The following is a 27371-nucleotide window of genomic DNA, read 5'->3' on the forward strand; positions in this document are numbered from 1 at the left end:
CTTCATGTTTCAGACACTGCAGCTGTTGGTAAATTGTCCAATTTACATGTGGTTGTCTTTTCAATATTTAAGGGTTGCTTTAAGAACATCTCTGCTACTTCTGTTAAAATGTTTTTTAGAATGTTGGACTCCGGTGGGACTTAGCAACCACCAATCTGATTGATTGACCACTAGTTTCTGCTGCAACTGATCAGACAAGCTTGAAGAAATGATATGATTTTCCACTTCCTTGGCAAAGAACAGCTTCACCTTCTCAACTGCACTTTGTTTGTCACCATTAAACTGTAGACTTAACCCAACTACTTCACAATATTCCCACCCTGGCAAGTTTGATTTCAGTGTTATCTGAAGCAGTAATATAACGGTTGCACTAAAATAATAGGCTAGCTTAAAAAGGGGGAAACAGTTTTAGATTAACCTATTAATTCCCATTCAATCCATGAGGTTAACCTTTCCACTGCATTCAAACATTAATTTTGATAAACATAGAAATTAAGAGCAATAATTCACACATATATAAAAAATTGGATGTTTTGGCCATCATTCATTTTTTTTATTCATGATCATGCAATAATTTAGCCTTATCACATGCCCTTAATTGCCCACAAAAAAAGAAAAAATTATTGTGGTATGTGGCCTAAGCACTTATTTTAACAAATGCAACTGTACATTTGATAACGTTAATGGCTATTTACATTACAGCATAAAAAAGTAGTGCAATGGTTCACAGCAGAGTAAGATCTTTTGCAAATGGCAGAATGTGCCAGGAAAAAAACAGATTCTACATATCATGCCTGGCATTGCCCCAGTGACTTGATGACAGCTGGTAAACTTTAAAAGGTCATTTGAATTTGACTTAAACTAACATGAAAACAGGAAGCCTTATGATGCTAATTTTAATTACTGTCTAACCAGTTGTTATATCATGTTACAAACTTTTGTTGCCAGCTGTTACTTTTAGAATTTTGAGGAATCTTTCTTTTGTTTTGCATTTTAAAAAAACTTACCCATAATTACGTTCAAGAGATCGGCCCAATCATTAAAATGAATAAGAAAATAAAAAAATTCACGCATACCTAACCATTAAAGTAACTCCTATAAAATTCTCTCCTTAAAAAATTAGACTTTTTAAAAGCTTTGTTTTTTTTTTAAATTGAAAAAATAACTATTTAAACAGCTCAGGAAATACAACATGTAGAAATATTTTTTTAAAATGGATTTAGGATATTATATCCCAGAATTCTCTTTTACATCCATGTGGTGTAAAAATTTTAAGTAACAAACTGCCCTGAGAATCTCACCAAACTCCAAAAATAAATACATTTAACCACAAAAGAAGCATTGGATTGCACAATGAAGAGTGGTCCAATGGGATATACATAAATTCATCAGTTTTCGTTAGTAAGAAAATGTAAACAGCAAGATGACCACTGGAATCATCTATTGGGAGTCAGTTTGTCACAGTGTGTCATCACTCACAATGCAATATTGTCAGGACAGTGCCATGGCACAGTTTTCAGCACAATTGGTTCAATTACTTCTGGTATCCGTGCTGTTCGCAGGGTGACAGAAAACAAAAGGAATAATTCTCTTTACTGAAACTCCAGAACAAGTTGTGGGATCTGTGGTTTTTCTCAGTCATGTTGAGTTGCACAATAAAAATCGTTGGCCTTCAAGCTTTTAGTCTTGGATTGAATGTCGAATAGATCTGTGATAATCCTCTGGACTGTTCACATGATCAGGCATTTCAAACCCTCTATGCAAATGTCCACTGTTCGGTTGAGTGAAGTAATAAAGCTGCCTGGCAAACACTGGCTCGATCTAAAGACAAATAACAGTTACATTTATATTACTTGAAAATATGGTTTAAAAGCTTACAATATATATTGTTTCACTCTGCTTCTGAATCCAAACTCTATGACATCACTCAAATTTTATTGCAATATTATGACTGAAATATAAATTTCACATTAGTTTAGAATATCAGTCATAGGAAGTTGAAATTTTTGCAGGACTGAGAGAGGGAAGCCTTTTCCCACTACAGCTGCTTGGTGAAGAAAAAAGCCAAAATAGGATCACAGTAAGAGGGGAATCTCACCGTGTGGCGGATACAATGACAGCAACTCAAACATGAGATGGCATATGTACACGTGGTGAAAGGTAATCTGAGGGGAACTTCAACTTGGTGCACAGATGCTGCATGTTCCTTTTGTTGGTAATGTGAAGTCTAACAGAGGTCTCTACTTTTGAAGACTTGTGTTTTACACCTGACTGATCATAAATGCCACAGTAATTTATAAATTGACTTCACAAGGATTGCATATTGACCACCAATACCTGGCACCATTGAACATGGGGCTGATCGCTCACTCAGCTGAGTTTCTGCTCTCAGTCACTCTGCTCCAGGTAGGCATCTGTCATAGACCAAGCATCTCCCCAAGCAATTGGGGCAAGAATACTGAACAGAGAAGCTTCACCGAAACCACTCATGTACTTCCCGGTAGCTAGCTGTACACAGCACTGATGGTGACCTAGGACTAACCCGCAAGAGATATATGACAAAAGGGGATCTGCAAGAGGAGAAAAAAAAGGGTAGATGTCTTCAGAAGGGTACATACCAACCAAATAAATTGGTGCAATGAGAAACAAAGCAACCCATACAGGTTAGGTACCCAACCTTCTGGGATTGCTGTCTATTATATGCAATAAAAAGTAGACATCAGAGCAATTGTCTAACATGTATCTGTTCTGGACAGGCTTATGCAATGCATGTGAAATCAGAGGTGCATTTGAGTCACTGAGAAATCTTTTAGGGTTATAAAAATATTGCAATTACTTTAACCCAGTTTTAAGAAAAATATAAGAATTCTATGATCTCTCCACCATTCTGTTGGAATTGCAGAGACAAACCTATTTTTGTTGCTTTGCCAAACAAGTAAAATCCTCAAGTGTTATTGGTTTAATTATCAACTGCCACATATTATTACCACTAACAAATGTCTCTGGGAGAAAATTTGCTCGATTTGTCCTGACATCATACGTTGTTCTTTATAATCTCATTTATGATTTTGCTACATATGGAGTGCAGAGGAAATCTTTGAATCCCATGTATCCTATCACAAAGGTTATATGCAACACACAAAGCAAAACATGCAACTATTAACAACACTTTCTGGAATTAAATCCCCAGCAGAAATATACAAATTGCATGTGGTGGCAATAATCAAATAGTTTCTGTTTTAATCAAATTATACAGTTATCATAGACTTGAGTCATGCAACTGGTATATTCAGAGGCAAAGTCACACACAATAATAGATCAAAATGTGTAGGTTTTAAGTAAGAGTAAAACTTTGTGTGTGTTATTGCCACACATATTAACTGCTCAAATTCATTTTAATTACCACATTTATCCAGATAAATATATGTATTATTACTGCAGACAGATCAAATGCCCATGTTGCAATCACTACCTGCTCATCATTTAAGTTTTATAGTGATGCTAAGATCAATTCCAACCATCCTTACCTAACCTTGAACTCATTCTGTCCATATTAGTAACGTAAATGAGTTAAGACTTTCATTAAAATAGTGGAAAAAGTAATGTCATATGGACAGATCAATATTCGAATGCCAATATCACCTACAAGGGTAATTTTACAGGTCGGCACTGCCATCAGGGAGCCTTATCAGATAGCAGCACAAATCAGAAATTTGGATGTCACGATTCTGACCATTAATGAGCAGTGCGTGCACAAATTTCCAATTTGCGTTGCTGGTGGGCAAGGGTCCACCAGTAGCACAGACTTATGCCCGTTGTCATTCAGTCTTCGTCCCACATCCCTTTCATCTATAGTGATTACCATGGAAGTTCCTTCTGTAACAGCCATGAATAATCATCAGACACTGACATTGATTATGATCACTTTTAAGTGATCATTTACAACTTGTTAGAAGTCAGAGTTAACTGCATAAAGAAGAATTGGTCGATGCTGCAACAAAGTGAAAAAAAAACAAATAGTAATGATTGGGATGATTGTAACTTTTGAGGAGTATGAGACTGACTGGGATGTCAGACACAACCACAGAGAGAATAGATCACACACTTATCTTGATGATTACAAGTACTCTGTTTATCACCCCACCAATTCTCAGTATAAAAAGGCTACCTATATGTCTTTTTCCTCTCATATTAAACAGTTTTATCACATTATACAGTTATTGGGAACTCACATGTGCTGTGATAAGTTTTCTTGCTCTCTGTGGATCTGGAAATTCTTCACCAAAACAGAACACAATTTGGAACCTTGGCAATGGACGGCCATGATGTGCATAGCTTTGCAGCTCTGGAGAAAACAAAAAGGCCTTAAAGAAACTATTCCAAACATCTACAAAGGAAATGCCTGACTGGTAATCAATAACCCAGACATAACTACTTCTCTCCAACTTAGTACAATTAAGAATGTTCATAAGTTACCCATCCAACCCATGAGTAATCTTTCAATTGGTACAGTCTAATTGCTGGTTAAATACTTTCACCATTTTCAGATTTATGTTTAAATAGTTATAACATAGTTATAACCATTTAAAATATAACCATAGGTAAACTCCATTAACTAAACTTCTCCCTTATCTGCTCTTACCTATGCATGTTAACGTAGACGTCACAAATTTTGAAAAACTGAAATCATATTAATGACTCTGAGCAAGCTTGCAAAGGAAACACTTTATTGTGCCTTAACATTTCTATTTTTTTCTAGGGTAGGAAGTGGGTTCACGTAACAGGATTAAATTTATAAATTAATTTAAAAAACATTCAAAATATACTCTCTCTCTACGTTACCTGCTAAAAACTGTTGTGTGTCAAAAAGTTTGGTGACTTGGTCTCTCTCCAGCTTGTTAGGCCTGTCGCTGTATGGAGCTAAAGGTCCTTCCCAGTAGATTCTGCTCTGGCACAATCGTTTAGCATAGAGACCATCAGGTGACATCCACAGCAGGACTCCCTTCTCCAAGTGACTGAGCAGCTTTTCAATACCCTTGCGTTGTGCATTGCTGTCTGGATAAGGAAACAACACCTGTTCTATGTTGCTAGCTGCAAATAGCTTATCATCTTGGCCGTGGGCTATTCTACAACCTTCAGGGCTTGTTGTTGTCACTTCTCTCACCAGGGTTTCTCGATAATACAAACAAATTTGTAGCCGACAGTCTGCAAAAGCAAATCAAATTGATGTGTTCAGTATATCAGCAAGACGAAAGTCATTGACATAATTCTCAGTTAATAAAAAATAATGGAATTGCAAGGCGTTTGGGGATATTCCTTTGTCAGGTCCAAGTAGCTTGTGCACATAAATTGACTGAATGACATGTAAATGTGTAGCTTCATTGAGTCAGGCAATGGCAAGCAGCTTTTCAGAGTTTGTACAGCAGAACTCACATTCTGAGATTGAGAAGATCCTGGTAACCTCTAAAACCGGCATAGCCAATCTTGGACAGGAGCAGGGTTAGGACTAAGCTTACGATTCTAGGAGTCCAAATTTGGACTCCCAAGTCCATTTTTCAGGATTCCAAACTTACATTTGGCAAGTTCTGATGTCATTTTTGTCTTCTTCCTGTCATCTTTTCTTGTTTTCTTTTCTTTGTCTTATTTTCCCTCCTTTATTTTTAATCAACACTTGATTCTTATAACATCTTGATCTTTTCTTTTTCTGGGTGCTTGTATTTTGATTCAATTTTCATTTTCAATTTTTATCTTCTTGTCTTTGTTCGTGAATTAAATCATTCTTCCCTTCTTCTTGCATGTTTTTTGTTCTTCAGGCCAATCTCAAGGCCAGGGTCGGGGGAAGGGAGGGACATTCAGGGGGTTGGAGATGGCTGGAAGGAAGTCTTAGAAATACCAGGCGGGATCAGAGGTCACACTTGTCCAATTTAGAAAGCTTTCATCCCTTTTTCTGCACCCAACTGAAGAGTCTGCCATCCACTGTATGGTTGGACGCATGGCTAGATTTAACAATGGACACAAGGACAGTGGCTTTATTGTCAGATTTCTGACTGTGCTGATCCACATTTAAAAATTGACAATGGGCAAAATGAAATGCAATTAATCACGGGTGAAACAATAAAGGGGATCACAATGCCAATATAGCATGTAAAGAAAACTAGGCAGCCAGCAAGACAATATGACAAGTGCATTTTCAAGGTGCTCAATCAGTTATTGCATTGACTTATAAGCAACCTATGTACTGTAACATAACTTAAAATTGTACATAATGAGCATCAAGCAGTTTACACAAGTAAGAAAACACTATCCCTCACTTTTCATACACCCAAATTCTACTCTAGTAAAAGGATAGTTGATAAATGTTAAGAAATAAGTTAAATCACTTGAAGTATCAGCCTTGGGTAATCCACAACAAAAAGTCCCTGCCTTAACAATGCAAGCACAGGAGCCCACCAGAGTGCTGTTTCCAATGTGTTCAAAACAAAAATGTCTTTTACATTTTATACTATAACTCAAAGACTGAGGCTGATTGAGAATGAATTTGCCACAGGCAACAAGAACCACTCCCCTCTAATATTATCAGATTATGCTGTATAATAGGTTAACACAGCTCTTCAGCATTATCCTATCACCTCTGATATTCCTGTGGCCATGTTCTGAAACATGGCGATGATTATTTGTCCATTCTAAGTACTCATTCTTCATGAATGAAGACGGTTTTCATCGTGGCCAGATTACAAAAAAACCTCTTTAACTTTCTTGTCTTAATTTAACTTGCCACATGTAGTTAAATGGTCTCACTAGTCTCTATTACTGAAATACTACTTACTGCAGCCTCAGGTCACTAAATACTTGCAATATAATACTACTAGACAATTTTCTAGGACCAAAGCTACAGTGTTCAATTAACTAAACAGAGTCTTTATTAGTGGTTTAATATGCATTGTGCCAAATCTGGGTGGGTAAAAACATGCAAAACTTGTACCAATTAACTACTCAAAAAATTATTGACTATCTCTTGGCAGCTTTTTCAGACTCTCACTTCCATTCATAGTGAATAAGACGACTGACTTATCCATACAACTACGTTCAACACACTCCGGTAGTTACAGATCACAGGGATCCATCCCCTCTTTAGAATTAGAAAAGCCTTTTAAGTACTGCAACTATGCAAAAGTCACACTTACCTGAAAGGGCCAGTGCTTCAGCAGATCTCATACTAGGTTCTATAGGAATACCAGCTGTTTGTGATTCAGCAGGTGCACAAGCATAAAATGATCCAGTTACCTGATAACCTGTAAACAGTGAGAAGAAACGAAAATTATATGCTGATTTAAAAGTATTGTTACAATTAACATTACTTGCTTAGCATAATCAAATGCTACGTCAGCTAATGTATTTCTCAAATTTGGTAAACATATTTGTATCCATGTGGCAATTACCTAGTTGCAATAAATTTGGATAATTAACTTTAATTTACAGTCAAAAACTGATTGATCTTATCTAATCAGTTAACATTCCAATGAGTCTTCAGCAATACACTCTACACAAAGGCTGGGTCCAAACTTCTTGCTTTATTGGAGGAACTATTTTATCACAGTACATGTGCAAGTGAGTTGTGTATGGTTAGATTTGGCAATACAATAGTGTCACATAATCTGATAACCTAATTTGACAAAGTTGGGATCAATGAGTAACTTGTTAAAAACAGTTAAAGGGTCCTGCCAAAGCTGTGAATTGGTTCCCCTCTCCTTTGCTCCATCTTACATATATTGAAAGTAAAAATGAGAGTGGCATGGATTCATTACTATTAGCACTTTCAACAACAACTTGCATTTATGTAGCGCCTTTAACATAGTAAATCATCTCAAGGTGCTTCACAGGAGCATTATCAAACAAAATTTGATGCCAAGCCACAAAAGGAAATATTAGGATAGGTGAACAAAAGCTTGGTCAAAGAGATAGGTTTTAAGGAGGAGACAGAGGTGGAGCTGGATAGGTTTAAGGAGGGAATTCCAGGGCTTAGGGCTTAGGCAGCTGAAGGCATGGCCACCAATGGTGGAGCGATTAAAATCGGGGATGCACAGAGATCTCGGAGGTTACAGAGATAAGGAGGGTAGAGGTCATGGAGGAATTTAAAAACAAGGATGAAAATTTTAAAAAGAGGCGTTGCTGGACCGGGAGCCAATGTAGGTCAGCGAGCACAGAGGCAATGGGTGAATGGGACTTGGTGCAAGTTAGAGCATAAGAAATAGGAGCAGGAGTAGGCCATACAGCCCCTCAAGCCTGCTCCGCCATTCAATCAGATCATGGCTGATCTTCGACCTCAACTCCACTTTCCCGCCCGATCCCCATATCTCTTGATTCCCCTAGAGTCCGAAAATCTATCCATCACAGCCTTGAATATACTCAATGGCTCAGCTGCCACAGCTCTCTGGGGTAGAGAATTCCAAAGATTCACAACCCTCTGCGTGAAGAAATTCCTCCTCATCTCAGTCTTGAATGGCCAGCCCCGTATCCTGCGATTATGCCCCCTAGTTCTAGAATCTCCAGGAAAGGGAAACAGCCTCTCAGTATCTACCCTGTCAAGCCCCCTCATAATCTTATATGTTTCAATGAGATCATCTCTCATTCTTCTAAACTCCAGACAGTAGAGGCCCATTCTACTCAACCTCTCTTCATAGGACAACCCTCTCATCCCAGGAATTAATCTAGTGAACCTTCGTTGCACCGCCTCCAAGGCAAGTATATCCTTCCTTAGATAAGGAGACTAAAACTTTATGCAGTACTCCAGGTGAGGTCTCACCAATGCCCTGTACAACTGTAGTAAGGCTCCTTGCCAGTAAGGCCAACATGTCATTTGTTTTCCTAATTGCTTGCTGTACCTGCGTGCTAACTTTTCGTGTTTCTTGTACGAGGACACCCAAGTCTCTCTGAACACTACCATTTAATAGTTTCTCACTTAAAAAAATTCTGTTTTTCTATTCTTCCTACCAAAGTGAATAACCTCTCATTTCCCCACATTATACTCCATCTGCCACCTTCTTGCCCACTCATTTAACCTGTCTATATCCCTTTGCAGACTCTTTATGTCCTCCTCACAGCTTACTTTCCCACCTAGCTTTGTATCATCAGCAAACTTAGATATATTACACTCGGTCCCTTCATCTAAGTCATTAATATAGATTGTAAATAATTGAGGCCCAAGCACCGATCATTGCGGCACCCCACTAGTTACAGCCCGTCAACCTGAGAATGACCCGTTTATTCCTGCAGTCTGTTTTCAAGGATTGGTCCTTTAACCAATCCTCTATCCATGCTAATATATTTCCCCAACCCCATGAGCCCTTACCTTGTGTAACCCCATGAGCCCTTATCTTGTGTAACAACCTTTTGTGTGGCACCTTATCGAATGCCTTTTGAAAATCCAAATATACCACATCCACTGGTTCCTCTTTATCTACCCTGCTATTAACATCCTCAAAAAACTAATAAATTTGTCAAACATGATTTCCCTTTCATAAAACCATGTTGACTCTGTCTAATCATATTATGATTTTCTAAGTGCCCTGTTACCACTTCCTTAATAATGGATTCCAGCATTTTCCCGACGACCGATGTCAGGCTAACTGGCCTGTAGTTCCCTGTTTTCTCTCTCCCTCCCTTCTTGAATAGCGGGGTAACATTTGCTACCTTCCAGTCCACTGGGAACTTTCCAGAATCTAGAGAATTTTGGAAGATTATAACCAATGCATCCACTATCTCTGCAGCCACCTCTTTTAGAACCCTAGGATGTAGGCCATCAGGTCCTGGGAATTTGTCAGCTTTTAGTCCCATTAGTTTGTCCAGTACTTTTTCTCTAGTGATATTCATTGTTTTAAGTTCCTCACTCTCATTTACCCCTAGGTTTCCCATTATTTTTGGTATGCTTTTTGTGTCTTCTACTGTGAAGACAGATACAAAATATTTGTTTAACACATCTGCCATTTCCTGATTCCCCATTATAATTTCTCCTGTCTCAGCCTCTAAGGGATCAACGTTTACTTTTGCTACTCTCCTCCTTTTTACAAACTCGTAGAAACTCTTACAATCCATTTTTATATTTCTTGCTAGTTTACTTTTATATTCTAATTTCTCCCTTTTTATCAATTTTTTGGTGGTTTTTTGTTGGTTTCTAAAACTCTCCCAAGCCACAGGCCTATTATTCTTCTTGGCAACATTATAGGCCTCTTTTTTCAATCTAATAATCTCCTTAGGATACGGCAGCAGAGTTTTGGATGAGCTCAAGTTTATGAATGAAGGGAGGCCAGCCAGGAGAGCATTGGAATAGTCAAGTCTAGAGGTGATAAAGGCATGGATGAGGGTTTCAGCAGCAGATGAGGTGAGGCTGGGGCGGAGACGGGGCAATGTTTCGGAGGTGGAAGTAGGCGGTCTTGGTGATGGAGCGGATATGGGGTTGGAAGCTCATCCTAGGGTCGAACAGGACACCAAGGTTGCAAACGGTCTGGTTCAGCCTCAGACAGTGGCCAGGGAGAGGGATGGAGTTGGTGGCTGGGGAACGGAGTTTGTGGCAGGGACAGAAGACAACGGCTTCGGTCTTCCCAATATTTAGTGGGAGGAAATTTCTGCTTATCGATGTCGGACAAGCAGTGTGACAAATCAGAGACAGTGGAGGGGTTGAGAGAGGTGGTGGTGAGTTAGAGCTGGATGCCATCAGCAAACATGTAGAAACTGATGTCATGTTTTTGGATGATGTTGCCAAGGGGCAGCATGTAGATGCGAAATACGAGGAACCAAGGATAGATCATTGGGGGACTCACGATAAAGGTGTAGGAGCGGGAAGAGAAGACACTGCTGGTGATTCTCTGGCTATGACTGGATAGATAGGAATAGAACCAGGTGAGGGGAGTCCGACGAAGGAGAGGCGTTGGAGGAGGATGGTGTGGTCAACCATGTCAAAAGCTGCAAACGGGTCGAGAAGGATGAGGAAGGATAGTTTATCATGGTCACATAGATTTCATTTGTGACTTTGAGAAGGGCTGTTCCAGTGCTGTGGCAGAGCGGAAACCTGATTGGAGGGGCTCAAACATGGATTTGCGGGAAAGATGGGATTTGGGAGGCAACAACACATTCAAGGATTTTGGAGAGGAAAGGGAGGTTGGAGATGGGGATGGTAGTTTGCAAGGACAGGGGGGTCAAGGGTGGGTTTTTTGAGGAGGAAAGTGATGACGGCAAATTTGAAGGTGAGGGGGACAGTACCTGAGAAGAGGGAACAGTTAACAAAATCAGCTAACATGGGGGCCAGGAAGGGAAGTTGGATGGTCAGCAGATTGGTGAGAATAGGTTAGAGGGTGCAGGAGGTGGATCGCATGGACAAGATGAGCTCAGAGATGGCATTAGAGGAGAGAGGAGAGAAACTAGAGAAAGATGCAAGTTCAGGGCTAGGGCAGGGAGCGGCAGAGGCAGCTGAACAGATAGTCTCAATCTTAGTGACAAAGAAGTCCATGAGCTCCTCGCACTTATTATTGGAGGTGAGAGTGGAGGGGGCAGGGGAGAGGGGTTTAAGAAGATGGTTTGTCGTGGAGAAGAAAAGCCAGGGGTTATCTTTGCATTCCAGGATGATCCTGGAATAGTGAGCAGTTTTGGCAGAGGAGAGCAGGACCTGATTGTGCTTTATGTGGTTCAGCCTGATCTGGCGATGAATGGCTGAACCAGTTGTCCACCATAAAGGTTAATCTAGTAGCAGGGTCTCAAGACACTTTACACCAGGGTGGGGAGGGAGAATTTTTTGTTTGTAGGTTAGAACAAAGGGCATAATTCTCAGGATGAAGTTAAAATATCTTCCTGCATTTTGGATCTGTACTATCTGAGCTATCCTACCATGAGGTAAGAGGCACTGTTTTTTTTGTGTATATAGGTTAACATAATTAATGTCTTGTGTAATCATTTGTGCTCCATTGTGTTTATTATGTGGTAAATCTTACCATTTTCACAACTAGGTCCCTGCCAATGATGGTTCCGTGGAGGGAATGGCACTGCTGGGCACTGATAGAGTTCTGGATGTGGCTGTTCAAATTCTCTCCAGCTGCGTTCATGTGGAACCATATAGTTGGGTAACTGAAAGCCATAATAAAATACTGATTGCTTTTCACTTTTTTGCACAAAGAAGTATGATATTAATTGCCAGCTGAAATGCATTAAATTAAGGGGTCTCACTTACCTGGGGCTGCACTGAAGAATATGTGGGGTAAGAATGGTGGTTGATTAGTATCTGTGGATCTTCCATGCTCACTTGTTTTGATCCTGCTTTTATTAAAGACAAAATGCCAATGTGAATAAATTTGTAGATATTTAAAAGAAATTACAAGGAAATCATTGCTGTAATTTTCCATAATCTTGAACGTTATCAAATCTAGATACTGTTAGAAGGATATTTTGCTTTAAGTCCTTTTCAATTATTTTACCCTCCCCATTCTAGTTCAATCCCCAAATAAAGGTTTTCTGAACAAAACAGTCAGTGTGATCAAATACCTTTCTTTGCCCCTTCTGGTATAATTTTGTACACTTTGTACGGATCTGAGATGTCGAGTTGGCTACGTTCAACCAATTCTTCAAAATCGTTGCTCTTATTTAAGGCACATCTCAGTCTAGTCTTCCATGTTGGGGGATCTGGTTTGTCAATTCCCTCACGAAATTTGCCTTTGAAAAGTGCCCAAGCCTTGAGAGAAAGCATTTGAAAGAATGAGTTCAGCAAATCACCAACATTTACTCCAATTCATCAACATCAAATATGTATACATACAGTGTGAAACAGTAAGATACATTATTAACATGGACATGCACCATCTGAGATATAATGAACATGCTGGATACTATACACTAGTAAAAAAAATAGGGTCAAACACTTCAGGGTACCTGAAACTACTGAGAATATGAATAATTTTTAAATACAATTTTTTTACTATACAATGTAAATTTTCAGTAGAAAGTATTATCTCCACTGGCCCCCTCCCTCCTTCATGCTTCAAAAAAAGCACAAGATTTAAGCACTACTAATTAAGGACATACTGTGTATCCCAAGTTACATTGAGTCTACAGCACAACAGGTCATTAAGCCCAAATGGTCTATGCCGGCGTTTAGACTCCACACGAGCCTCCTCCCACCCCTCTTCATCTCACCCTATCAGCATATCCTTCTATTCCTTTCTCCCTCGTGTGCTTATCTAGCTTCCCCTAAAATGCATCTATGCTATTTGACTCAACTACTCCTTGTGGTAGCACATTCCACATTCTAACCACTCTGTATAAAGAAGTTTCTCCCAAATTCCCTATTCGATTTATTAGTGACTATTTTATATTTACGACCTCTGGTTTTGGACACGCCCACAAGTGGAAACATTTTCTCTATGTGTACCCTATCAATCCCTTTCATTATCTTAAAGAGCCCCAGCCTGTTCAGCCTTTCCTGATAAATATATCGCCTCAGTTCTGGTATCATTCCTGTGAATCTTTTATGCACCTTCTCCAATGCCTCTATATCCTTTTTATAATATGGAGACCAAAACTATGCACGGAACTCCGAGTGTGGTCTAACTGTGGTTCTATACAAGTTTAACATAACTTCACCACTTTCCAATTCTACCCCTCTAGAAACGCACACCAGTGCTTGATTTGCCTTTTTTATGGCCTTATTAACCTGCGTCGCTACTTTAAGTGATTTGTGTATCTGTACCCTGAGATCCCTTTGCTCCTCTATCCCATTTAGACCCTTTTATCCAAGCAATATGTGGCCTCCTTATTCTTCCTACCAAAATGCACCACACACTTATTTATATTGAAATTCATTTTCCATTGGTTATCTTTCTTTAACTCAACCCATATTGAATATTTATGTGGGTTAACAAGGTTTTGCTTACTCAAGGGACAAACTATATTTCACTTCTGGAAACCCAAAATGTGTGGCTTCCCCATGGTATAGAAGTGGATCTACCCCATGCCACGGCACTAGTAATGTAATGTTGCAACCAGCCTCACATTGAGAAACTACACAATCTAATTCTCTATGACCTGTTATCTAACATTAGTCAAACCGTTAGTGTACTGGTCAAGCAAAATCGTGCTCTGTGGATTAACCATTTTACTGAAAACAACTTTTTCCAATATAAAACATTTGGGTACATAATAATGTGAAAAAGATTACCGTTTTACACACTCCCCAAGCAACATATCCATATACACATCTGAATGCACATGCATTTTGAAATGATGTAATTTTCTGGAAGCTAGAAACCCCAGGCAGTTTTTAATTAGAAACAAGTTTTCTCTTATCAGCCTGTTTTCAAGAAACCAATAATGACCTGTATGAATAACCGATATCTCATATTGGTATGTGCAGTGAGTCACTTCAATGACATTTTATATTGACTGGTCAATGCTTCAGAAATACTCAAACATTTTCTTGGCAATGATGCAGTTTCCCTGAAACAAAGGGGTAAGTTTCACCGGTGTCGCTGTCCAATTCTACCAGCGTGAACTTTAGACCACAATTATTCATGCACGCCCACTAAAGTCTATGTATTATAGCTGCTTTCCTGAAAGTCAAGATAGTGCTGTGCAAGTCACAGTGTAATAGAAAGCAAGCCGCGTACAGAATTATCATAAATGCCCCACAGCCCTGTCAGCGCCTAACTGTGGGTGGCGGTCACATAGTCCACCACTATCACCCACCAATGTGGCCGTCCTTGGAAACACCACGCTTTAGTGGCGGGTTGAATGGCAATACCTCATTTATCGGAATTACAATAGATTAAGTGCCCGAAGATCTTTCGATGATACGGTTGATGACTTTGAAGACATGTGCAAAAAAAATCACATGGCTTCAGATGACAGCACAGAGCAACCACAGAGAAACAAGAGAATGGCAGCAAACGTGCTGTCGCTGTCTAGCGCAGGTACCGAGAGGGAGACCCTGCGGATAGACGGGTGAGATTTGGTAGACAGGAATGGGGGGGGGATGTAGTTTCACCCAAGCCCACGGTTGCTGGGGTTTGGCAGCGAGGCAAGTAGTAAAAAGTCAGGCTGATTCCGCGGGCAATCGTACACGAATTACAGTGAGAAAAAAAAAAGAGGAAAGTCTCTGATACAATTTTTTTTACAAAAAGAGGAAATTAACACCTTCCCCCATGAGAGAGAAAAAAAAATCAGAAGTAGAGAAACACAAAGCATACGAGAAACGCGAAACCAAGTGACAGAAAGTGTTTGTACCTTGAAAAGTGCAGCGTCCTCCTCACGGTTATAATCCTGTTTACCCGCATGTTTCCACGGAATCCGAAAAATGGACTTGTCTTCATTCTCCCAGACCAGCCCGGGATATTTACCACTGTCAATCTGGTCAATCAGCCACTGGCGAAGTTTACCGTTTCCGGAACTCACTGGAGCTATGTTGCAGTCTGTATCCATATTCATTTCTATTTAAATATAGAGAGAGCGGCACGTAAAGGAGAGGTGCGTGCAACCGAGACGGTGGGGTAAAGATTTACAGCGTATTAATAAAACCACATTAGGAAAAGAATATTGGCTGTAGGAACTAGTTGTACAGTGTCTGCAGAGCATTAGAAATCACATGGGCCACCGGGCACTTGCAGCGAGCATTCGGCCATCAAGAAGCATTTCTGATTTCGATTTGAACATATAATACAAGAAAAGTCGAAGCGCTATTAAAATACAATGGCCATCCACACACACCACAAATAGGTCCTGCCTTCACGTCCAGCGCATAATTTTAAAATCAGCATTTAAATTTTTTGCGGGTATCTCCTTCTACAGACTGTCAGTCACCCAATCAATGTCTGGTATTGAAAGAATATATTTCAGAACAGTAACCAGCTAAGTGTGAGTTCTCGCGTAACTCCCCTTACCTTGTGCTTTATATCTTAACTTCTATATATTTTTTTAAAAAAGTTTGTTTGACTTGTTACGATTGTAGCAGATCCACTCGGCACAAGATGTGAAAAGGAACTTTCTCTTATATAGACGAAGTACTGGGAGGCGGGGCAGCCGCCCTTCTGTCAGTGACACGCAGCCCACTGTTTTTGCAGAAGTGTCACACTCAAGGGGGGAAAAAAAAACCCCAGCGATACACAACATTTGCTCCATTTCAAAGTACGAAGCAATACTAACCAATTTGTTTACCAGAAAATTTTGACAATCGGCATTTAAAAAAAAAAGTCCAGACATTCAGATCAGAGCAGCCGTTAGTGTGTAAATCTGAGCACCCGGGCTGGAAATCAGCACGTGAGATTTCAAGACAGATTTTCTCTGGGATACGAAGCGAAAATGGTGCAGTCGCACGAACTTTAAATCAAAAATTGGATACCAATTATATACAATGCGACATGTTCCGAGTATGAAAATGCCGCAGCGTCTTCTCAATGAAATCGAATATAAATAATATTAAAAAGGGGATAAAACCAATCCAAGTGTTTAACCACTACTGATTTCCCCAGTTGAGACCTTCCAAATTTTCCCCAAAAGTAGCGAGCTATCTGTTCTATCATTGCACATGTCGTCTTTACCCCACTGCTCCTCCGGCACCGTCCACTGCAGATAGTTTTAAAGCATGAATTGTTATTAGGTATTGTGAAAATAGCCTAATTATGTTATTAAATTACCAATTACTTCCAATGTAGTTTAGGTTGTTTAGCCACTGATGAGCTGAGCCACACAGATCAGGAAAATCGCAGGTTGAATCCCCAGTCTGCACTGAGTTAGCTGATCTCAGCCAAGATGCAGTACTGGCGCTACAGTTGTCCTCAGCACTTCTGGGTCAGGGAGAGGAAAGATCAGACAGGATTCCCATTTCTGCTCGCTATTTGGCAAACTATGGTAGAAGCATGCATCTGAAGAAAGAATCAGGCTCAGCCGTAACACCTCCCATAGCCGAATAGCCTACCCATACTCACTGTCAAGATTCACAGAGGAATAATGGCCACCAGGTCATGCAACCTTACCTCAGCAAGGAGACAATGCCTTCAGGAGAGTTGGGGGGAGTGGAGAAAATTGCAGGACAAAAAATTTGCATCATTTTTTGGGGGGGCAAAACATATTTTTTAACAATCCTATTTATGCCATTTTATGTACTTTTATGACACAGGAATGCGTATTTTAAATAGTTCCAGGGCAATATATAAATTGCTTGCGTTTTTACATTGTAGATAAATCTGCATTTTACATGCAAGCGTGGTGTAACCACGGTGAACAAATGATTTATTGGTTTTGAAATGTATTAAGAACCAATTCAGTACCGCCATCTCCTGGCCCAAGACTACATTTATGAACGTGTCATCTTTCGCAAAACGTTCAAAGGTATCTGCACAATTCGAGAGCGACAGTAGTGTACCAGGCTGATTACTGCCTTTTAATCTCAAATCGATCTCTTTGCCCAGAGGGATCCATTACAATCAAGACAAGAGGGAAATTAAAGATTAACATTAAGATCTCATGTTTGCTTATCAAATGATTACACGGAATCATTTTTTGCGGTCGTAAATTATGTTTATATGATCATTTTATCTGAATCTCAAATATTGCCTGGAAATGACTGCCCAGTTTCAATTCCAAGAAGAGTATCGGTTGCTTTTCTTCTGCAACATTTTATCATCACATTGTAAGAGGGAGCAGTTATTTCCTTGTGAAAAAAAAATATGCGAGGGGGGGCGGGAGACAAAAAATCCAGAATTTCCAAGTCCTTTCCTCATGTCTGGCAGTGTTTTCTTCCACTTGAATTATCTGAATGTCCCAATCAAAAGCTCAACTACAATTTGCAGATTAACCGTGGTGGATCCGAGTGCCTGTGGAATTTGTCTGACATTCCTATTCGTTTCACTTGCGAGAGATCGATCTGGATTTGGGGGGAATTTAGCTGGGATTGTGTTTCCTTATGGAATTTACCAAATTTGTTACAAACCAGGTACTGCATGTCTGATTTTATTATAAAGGGGAAGGAAAGTTGTACCAATGTATGATATCCATTCTCCGAATGTATGAAACAATTGACCGATAGAAGTTATAAAGGGAAATTGTTTCCTTAATTACAGATTTTTTTATGTATAATATTTTAAAATAACAAGTACCTTATAACACTGAAGTAAAACTGTGGTGCTTTACATGTCCTACTAACCGTGGTGAAGAGTATAAGTAACAGAATGCTGTCTGAAAATGCCCAGCGAGCATTCCTCATCGTCTTATGCCCACAGCCAATTTCTATCTATTAGAAATTTGACAAGTATTCGAAGCTAGCACGTCCTCCTTAATTAATAACATTGACATTTTAGGTTTAGGTGAATTCACTATTTGTGTCTGCTGAGATTTGTGGACCTAATCAGGTATCGTTACCCCCAAAATCCATCTAAATAGTACTGTTGCATTATAAAGTTCCAAGTTTTCACAAGAAGTTACTAAAACTGTCTGAGATGATCTGGTTACATAACAAGATACCAAAAGTGGTTAGAGTGGGAGTTCTGAAAATGCCCTCACTTTCTGTCTGTTCCATTGTGTGGAACTAATCGGAACCAGATAATTCAAAGCTGACACTGTTTCTGGGTACAGATCAAGATAAGGTGATGAAAAGATAGCGAACTAGGAATTGCAAAATACCGTGGGCTGATGTTCGCTCGGAAACTCAAATGACCATTATTAGTGCCACACCTTACTAATAAAATTAAATCACTGTAAAACACAGATATTTGATATGTTTATATACTCTCTGTTTCCAGAATCGGTTTCGTCAGGTTGTGAGAAAAAGTGCCATTTTCACACCGTCTGATAAAACGCGATTGCCTGATCGCCGTGGATTATAGAAGGACTCACCGCTATTTGAAATTACATTACAGTAACACTCAGCCGGAAAAGAGGAATTTCACACATTATTTGTATGTTCCTGAAAAGAAAGTCAAAACAAATATTAAAGGAGAATAATATGCAAAACACCTGCGTTTTATTTTCCACTGCTGTTACTGAAACGTTTGGGCGCCCACCATAAGCAACGATAATTCCCGAGGTGACATCACAAAAAAAAGTACAGAGAAAAACAGGAAAATATATAATTGTGCAAATAAACGCACCTGGCATTGTTTTGTCAAAATAACACCGATGGCCTATTTTAAGCAGAAAACTCTTTTTCCAGCCTCGTATTCTTGTTTTTGCTGTCGGTGAGTCTCTCACCCGCTTCACAAACTACCAAAGTTATTTCTAGTTTTAGACTAATTGTAGCCAGCGCTGTTGAAAAATCTTTCACAGGTTAACTTCCCAAACTGATAAGCAAGGTCATTTCAGCAGGATAATTTCAAGGATTTTGTGGAATTAACTTGAAATGCTCAATATTTTGAAAGCAAATGTAAGATAATCAGTCTATATATATGTATATATATATATATATAGGTGTGTGTGTGTATGCATGTACGTGTGTGTTTTCAATTTTTTTAATGCATTGATAAACCATGATTTAGATGAGAGGCAAAAGTTTCCTGCTGACCTGGTTACAAGGCGAGATTACTTCCCTTGTGGACTTTCGTCTTTCATCATGTATTTATTCTCAGACATTAATTCCTGCACAAACCAGAAACATATATCAAAATAGAAACCCTATAAACATAAGTGTAACAACGTCTGCAACCGTTTGATTTTCTATGCGTCCCATTACTGTTATAATAGAAGGAAGGGTAAATGCTCCCCACTTACCACAAGCAGCAGTATTGTATTATATGTTGTTGGTCTGGGCAGGCAACAATAAAATGCCGTACTTGTTATCACCAAATTTGCTTAGAACAGGAATGGCTACACAAGTACTAATTGAGTCAGGAACAAATAAGGATTAATAAATATCTACTGGTCGCATTAAATCTACTTATTATGCGGTGGATGTGACTGCATTTCCTGCCTGCCTTAAAAACATCAATTTTTAAAAGGTTATACATGTCCCAGCTTTATTGGGTATTTCTTAAACATTGCTCATCACCCTTCTTTGAATTTACGGTCAAGTTAGTCACAGTTCTCATAAAATGCCAGTTTATTTGTCTTCCTGTTCAAAAGTGTATTAAAGGTCTGCAGTCATGGTACTCAGAAGGCCGCCAACTGACACACGTATGTACTCAGGAGTCCACTAACTGACACACGTATGTACTCAGGAGTCCACTAACTGACACACGTATGTACTCGGGAGTCCACTGACACATGTATGTACTTGGGAGTCCACTAACTGACACACGTATGTACTCAGGAGTCTAACTCACACACATATGTACTCAGGAGTCCACTAACTGACACACGTATGTACTCATGAGACCACTGACACACGTATGTACTCATGAGACCACTGACACATGTATGTACTTGGGAGTCCACTAACTGACACACGGGTCCACTGGCACTTGCAGATACGCGGAAATCCACTGACACATGTATGTACTCAGGAGTCCATGTCCCCCACGCCTGCATGAGCATCCTATTTCACTATTCTGCCACACTCCACAAGTCAGAATACTACAATATTACACTTGTATCAAATATTGCCTTTTATGTGTTCTAGATATGTGTAAGCTGTACCCGCTGCATTTTTTTATATAACCCTCTTCCCATGGTTCAGGGAAGTACCTTTTTTTTTGTACTCATTTCTGTATGGGTTATACTATATACGGGCTGAGCATCTGGAGCCTTGAACCCTGTAAAAGGGTTTGTAACTTCAAACGATTGATTCTGAGACACTCCGAGACCGCAATTTGTTCGGAATAAAGGGCAGAGAAGTTACTAAACACGGGAGCGCTCACACGGTTGGTTAAACTGACTGGGATTATCTTTCGGGATTATTATTTTATTTAGTTAGATTCACGGGTATTTGATATAACCACAAGTCCATGTTGACACGTGCGAATTTTTTTTTAATAGAAAATCTCTAGATGTAAACACCACCACTCAATAAAGGAACATGAACCCCACAGGAAGGGCTTGAACATCAGACTGAACGGAAAACAAGCCGCTACCAATGCCACCAGCAGCCTTGATTTTGATGTCCTGGGAGATTTGAGCGGCTTGCAGAAACCACACTGATGAAGCCAACCCAACTAGCGAGGTTTGAGCGGCGGGGCGGAGCGCCGGGGGGGTGGGCAGTCTCGCCCTTACAATGACCACCTCATAAGGCGGGAAAACCGCAGCTCCCGCCAGCTGGGTGCCCCCAATATTCACCAATAGCAGCCCGCGGGGTGGGGCTTGTGTCACGTGCCTCTATCTTACTGTCCAATAGCAACCCGGCAGCTTACGTAGGTCTACCTTTTATTCATCCAAATAGTGTCGCCTGAGTCAACCTTATTGACCAATAGCGAGCCGTGGAACGGAGCTTGTTTACCGAGTGTTCACCATCAATGTTAAGCGGACCTTATCATGTGAAATTAACCCAATGTTATACTTCCGACATTGACCGTGGAAAGTTATATTAAAGTTAAAACATGCACAAGTTATTTAACCAGTTATGCCTTTAAATCACCCATCATTTTTTGACAAAAGCTTTTCTGAATACTAACTGCCCCTTTGAACACAATCACACATATCACCACAACAGATCTTGAGACTGATTACAGAGAACATTCACGTAAAAGTCAGTAAATTCTTCATTTTCAAAGTTCATTTCGTGCTTCCAATCATTTTATTGGGAAAGACGGAAGTCGCTTTTACAAACCTGTAAGCAGGTAAAAAGCAAATTAGTTCAAAATCAAAATTACTTAGGATGTGATCTTTCACTCATAAATCTGCATTCATATGTGTAGCACCTCAGACAGGTATAGCAGCCATGGAATACTGTAGATTTGTTATACAAACTGTATGATTGCTATAAAAATAGTAGCTGGCTCCTGCATGGTAACTAGAGATAGCTCACATTGAAGAGTCAGCACAAGCACAGGTGTCATGGGCTGAATGGCCTCCTGTAATTTCTATGATATACATGTGATATGTATCCTGTTAACTGCCTTTCTGTGGTATGCACTGTTGGTTATGTTGCATTACATTGTGAAGTTGGTGATTAATGATTGCGCGGCTCTGTTATGGTGTAATATGTCACTCAATAACTATACAGATGTCTAATAGCTACCCAAACGGCTCAGGCTTCTTCAAGCTTGATCTACAACATCTTTAAAAATACAGAGCTGTGGCAGCACATTGTGATGATTCACTAATGCACCAGGCCTCAAAGTACTAGGATGCCATTTCCATTTGTAATAGCAATCTCATAGCAAGCTTCCGACCTTAGCTGCAGTCAGGGTCAGGTATCATGCAGAGGCTAGGATGCTTCCTCACAGAGAGGAATAAATTAGTGGCTGAATCACCACAGGTAACTTTTGCACACCTTATATCTAGTTCCAGATGGTACTGCTATAGGTTGCTAAATCATCCTCTTCGTGAGAAGAATTTGACGTGTAAAGTGTTTTGTAAAGAGAAAGCAAGCATGGCAGGGGAGAGAAAAATCCATAGAGACTGACGTATTTTCTAGTACAAGCAGCAAATACTAGAAAGAGTTTATATTCTATTAACACCACGGGACAGCTCAATTGTGCTGAGCAACATAACAATATTTTTATCACCTTATTTTTAAAGTACCAATTAAAATAAACATGAGAATACCTGTAGGAGAGATTTACAATTTTTAAAAAATAATGCTTCAAATCTTTTTTGCCCTTGTTTTCACCAGGAGCTATGACACAACAGTGGCTGTAGTGGTAGAATACCAGTTTATATCCAATTTGCACATGAAGATAAAAAAACATTTTATTAGCAGAATCTGGAAGTAGCAACACTAATTTATCAAACTGCATTGTGTTCCTTCTTTGAAACATTAAAACCTATGACATTAGGTGAAAAAGAAGATAGGATTTCATACTTAGAAATGAATTCTAGTGCTGCCCTGATGGTTTAGGTGAGAAATGCACTTACTTGTAGGTCACAAATTTGATCCTGCTGTATGATGAGTTAGCTGATCTCGCCCAGCTTAGGGGTACCACAATCAGACTAAGCACCAAAATGTGAGCTAGGATTCCTGTCGTGATAATTATTCAGTAATTCTTGCTGGAAAGTGAACATTGTGGTCAATAGTTGAGGATGGGGTTTAACTGTAATGCAGCCCCCCACCCACCCCTACAGTCAAACCAGCTCCTGGTGCTCACTAAGTTCACACATGAGGAAAGACCACTTGGGGGAGATGCCGGAGAACAACTGTCACCCATACTGCCATGACCCAGCGTGAATCAGTGCCTTCAGGAGAGGAGTGGAGAAATTTGGAACCAAAAGAAAATGGACGTCTGTTATGAGTGCTCTCAGAAGTTTTTCCTTCCTATGCAGTATTAGATTTTTATCAATGGCCAAAAGAACCACAGGGGAGATGAGAATTTTTTTGACGCAGCGAGTTGTTATGATCTGGAATGCACTGCCTGAAATGGTGGTGGAAGCAGATTCAATAATAACTTTCAAAAGGGAATTGGATAAATACTTGAAAAGGAAACATTTGCAGGGCTATGAGGAAAGAACAAGGGAATGGGACTAATTGGCTAGCTCTTTCAAAAAGCCAGCACAGACATAATGGGCCGAATGGCCTCCTTCTGTGCTGTACAATTCAATGATTCTGAATCATATTTCTGTAGCTTTGCTCATATTGGCTATGGAGGAACATAATTATGATTATAGTTAAGAGAATAATTGACAACCCTCAGCAAAAAACAATTTACTGAGCAATTCAAACCCAATGAGGAAAACGTATTTTTCACATTAGAACCTGTTTTTTATATTTAATTTAAATCAATAAAAATATTCATGTCATAACTGAAAGATGGTGCACGCTCCCAGATAACATTCTGAGTATACTCATGTGCAAGCATTTGTCACGCAAACACACACACACAGAACTCGCCCACTAAATGTTATTATTTATGCTCAGTAACCTTTTACTGAACTTTTCTGGTATTAAGTTAATGTTTTTGTATAAAAGTCGAAAAGCATTTTTATATTGTCATATTGTAGGGAGGAGTAACAAATGCATAAAATGTTTATCTGTTGCACCTAATGAATAGATATATCCAATCTTTTTTTAGTCTATACTCATTGTTAAAAGATAGACTCCAAAAAGTCACATAAACTTGATGGCATAGCATTTTTCATAAGCAGTGCAGGTGGGTTATTATATAATTGTGGTATTTTTGCTAAAGATTTATCAGATTTTAACTGATAAATTTTTATTTAGTTACTTTATATTTGCACAATTGCTCATAAAATCAAGCAGCCCTTTTTCTGTGGTCCTGTAAAAGATATATCATAAACAACAGCAATCCACGAGAAGCTGCACAAACAGCATTTCAGCTCACCTATCACCATGATCCTTGCCATTCTTGTTTTACCAATTTCACTTTTTCTGCTGCAGCAATAATAATTTGTAACATGCATAACTACAAAAACAAACAATCTAAAAACTTACTTGTGCAAAACAATCACACAAACAGGGAAAGCACGCGTGTGATTAAAATCCGATCCCCGTTTTGAAAAGTATTGCACCACTTTATGGCTTTATAGATTTTATTCACCCAGAGCAGCTGTAGAATCTGTCAGCAGCTGATATAATAAAAGGAACAGTGTGGTCTTATATTTCACGTATGTGTTCTCTTGGTAAAATGTGTGTTTTTTTGTATGCATGATTACTCTTGTCTAACACATTAACAGGAAGGATATTCTGAAGGCTGGGTCAGAATCAAGGCTTAAGGTAGTTACTTTACATTTACAGCAAAATAGAGGACTTCAGAGTTTTGATGATGTAAATCCACTGATGCTTGGTAGGGGTAAATCATGGTATAACAGAAAACACCCAGAATTTCCCTCGCCCACTCAATGAGTCTCAATTTCTTTACACAAAAATCTGATATTTTGCATAAACTGTAGCTAGAAATTTCCTTGTAAAGAATGTCTTTCAGTGTTCCCGTAAATGTTCTGTTGTCCACCGCGTCTTTGCAACATGCAAATAGTATCGAACACTGGTGCAAACAGTTTCAAATATTTTAGCCGTTAACGGTTTTATTATTCGATTGCACAGTGGTAATTAGGCGAGTCAATAATTCAGAAAAAATGACCAGTTTTCAGGCAACATTTTTGCTTGTTTTTAGAGCTCAAGATCAAAATAAAAAATAATTTAATCTAAAGTATGGCAATGATGAAGGGTTATTGTAAATGGCACAACAGTCACATCATTGGAAGCTATTGTATTAGAATAGGGAGTATTTACAGTATAATGAAACACCAAACCATATCAGAGAAAGTGGACTCTACTTTCCGTAATACTATTTGGTGTTTCACTACAAATATGCCTTTCTTATAAGTGGTAAGATCAGCACAGAGCATTAATCTTTTAACATAATATGTGAAAGATTGGTAAAACATATCTTGCGTTTACAATTCCCTTCTGCAGGATCCCAATATCAGTCTGGTCATTAGGGGAAGGTGGCAAGTGGAGGTCAAAGGCTTATCCCAAGAAAGGGCCAACTTGAAGCGTATAACTAATTGTCCCCCCTCATTCAAATGTCAACTATAAAACTGCAGCAATACAATTGGTATCTATATTGAAAGATGTCTTGCTTGACATTGTACATATGAACCAGGTTGGTAAGAGTTACCTGGGCTCAGATAAGATGAGCTGGTTATTTTACTCATCTAAGTAGCCAGTTGCAGTAGAGCCAAGTAATGAGTTTTTCTTTAGATACAGAGAAGACATTTGACAAGGTGAAATGAAATGCTTACTATGGGCTACATTTTCAGGCCTCCAGCCTGAGGGAGATGGGTGGGGTAGCCCATTGAAAATGGTGGGCAATGACCTACAAACCCCATTGTCGCTGTCACTGTGGCTGCGGCAATGTTCTCGGGGATCTACTGGGCAGCGGTAGTGGCCTCCTGAGTCAGGCAATAAGTCCATTTAAAATGGAAATCGGAGTCTGTTAATGCACCTCGATTGCCGTTTTTGGACTGAACTGGCCGGAGTGTGCGCCATGCAAGCTCCAGCCAGTGTCAGCTGGCAGCCCAGCGAAGATGATCCCGCAATGAGTTCCTTTTTATTTCAGAGGGGCTGGAAGGAGCAGGAGTGCTCCCCGAGGCTCGACAAGACCAGTCTGGGCTGCTGCTGCTCCGACTCAACCCATTCCAGATATCGCTCCCACCCCCAACCCCCACCGCGGGCCTACCTTCTTCTGGCTCGGAAGACAGGTGGGCCGTTCGCTGTCTCGGTGGCGTGGAGCCCGGGGATATCGATTTTCGGCTGCAGCCAGCCAAAATGATGCTAATGAGGTCCGGCCCTCAAAATGGACCGGACCTCTCCCTCCCCCACCTACACCGGGACTATTGGGCATCCAACCAGTACATTCAGCTGGCCAGCTGCTCGAAGTCTGCTCAGGGAGAAAATCTATCCCTATAATTTTGTGAATTGAGGTAGCACTGGGCAGGACCTCGACAAGTGATCTAAAATTACCCCCAACCCCACTACAGCAGTTTCAACAAACAAGCATTTCTCCTCTTGAGTTAGAGCATGCCATAGCCTAGTAGTAGATCCCTGGGAACACCTGCCGCAGCCATAGTGACGGCAGCAATGTGGCTGTAGGTCATTGCCCACCTCTGCTGTTTGTAATAGTGGCTCAGCTTTTAGCTACTTTCTTTAGAATCAGCCTCGAGACCCTAGGCTTTGTAACAAAGGAGAGAATTCAGTATCCCAGGTTCTATGCAGATGATATTTTATACTTTTGCCGAATTATCAGATTTCAGGCTCCTCATACTGAAGGTTATTGTTAATTATGGTCACATCTCTAGCTAATTGGTCTAAGTCAGAAGTCCTGCCTCTTAATTGTTGGTGTCACAAAAAGACTACCGACGATTTTGGATTCAGATGGAAACCAAATGTATGTCATGTTTGGAACTCACAATTAACCAACGTGTTATCCACAATGGATCTAAATTTCAAACTCCCACAAGCTAAAATCAAAGATGACTTCCTCAAATTGGAAGAATCTCACATTGTCTCTGTACAGCCGGGCTTACTCAGTGAAGATGAATCGAATGCCATGAATAAGTTACCTGCTGCACATTATCCCATGGCGCATCCCAGCCAAACATTTCAGACTTTTTAAAGTAAATTTCTTCATTTTATTTGGAATGGAAGCAACTACAGATTATTTTGTGAAAGCTATAGGATGAAAAAGGGAGGTAGGGTGGACCGGGGGGCTCCCAGATCCACTACCCTGGGGTTGATTTTAACTTTAATGGGGCAGTAACAGCCTCAAAACTTGGTAGACTTACTGCCCCATTAACAC

At 39.8% G+C, this 27371-nt stretch overlaps 1 protein-coding gene across 3 annotated transcripts; it reads right to left on the bottom strand.

Annotated features, from left to right (window-relative positions):
* Positions 1–529: 529 nt before the first annotated feature.
* LOC137335154 (interferon regulatory factor 4-like) lies at positions 530–19899 on the bottom strand. 3 transcript variants are annotated; one of them, XM_068000314.1, is made up of 10 exons: positions 19529–19899; positions 18865–18934; positions 15262–15464; positions 12529–12715; positions 12218–12303; positions 11982–12114; positions 7185–7292; positions 4843–5205; positions 4233–4345; positions 530–1821 (listed from the first exon to the last, which is right to left on the bottom strand). In XM_068000314.1, exons 3-10 carry the CDS (start codon positions 15460–15462, stop codon positions 1681–1683), a joined length of 1332 nt encoding a protein of 443 aa, XP_067856415.1. In that variant the 5' UTR covers positions 15463–15464; positions 18865–18934; positions 19529–19899; the 3' UTR covers positions 530–1680. The 3 variants fall into 3 exon arrangements, with proteins under 3 accessions (XP_067856415.1, XP_067856425.1, XP_067856406.1); XM_068000324.1 differs by lacking the exons at positions 18865–18934; positions 19529–19899 and adding an exon at positions 15915–16011 and having other exon boundaries at positions 12218–12300; XM_068000305.1 differs by lacking the exons at positions 18865–18934; positions 19529–19899 and adding an exon at positions 15915–16011.
* Between the last annotated feature and the right edge of the window lie 7472 nt (positions 19900–27371).

This window comes from Heptranchias perlo, chromosome 2 (assembly GCF_035084215.1).
Source record: "Heptranchias perlo isolate sHepPer1 chromosome 2, sHepPer1.hap1, whole genome shotgun sequence".
NCBI lineage: Eukaryota > Metazoa > Chordata > Chondrichthyes > Hexanchiformes > Hexanchidae > Heptranchias > Heptranchias perlo.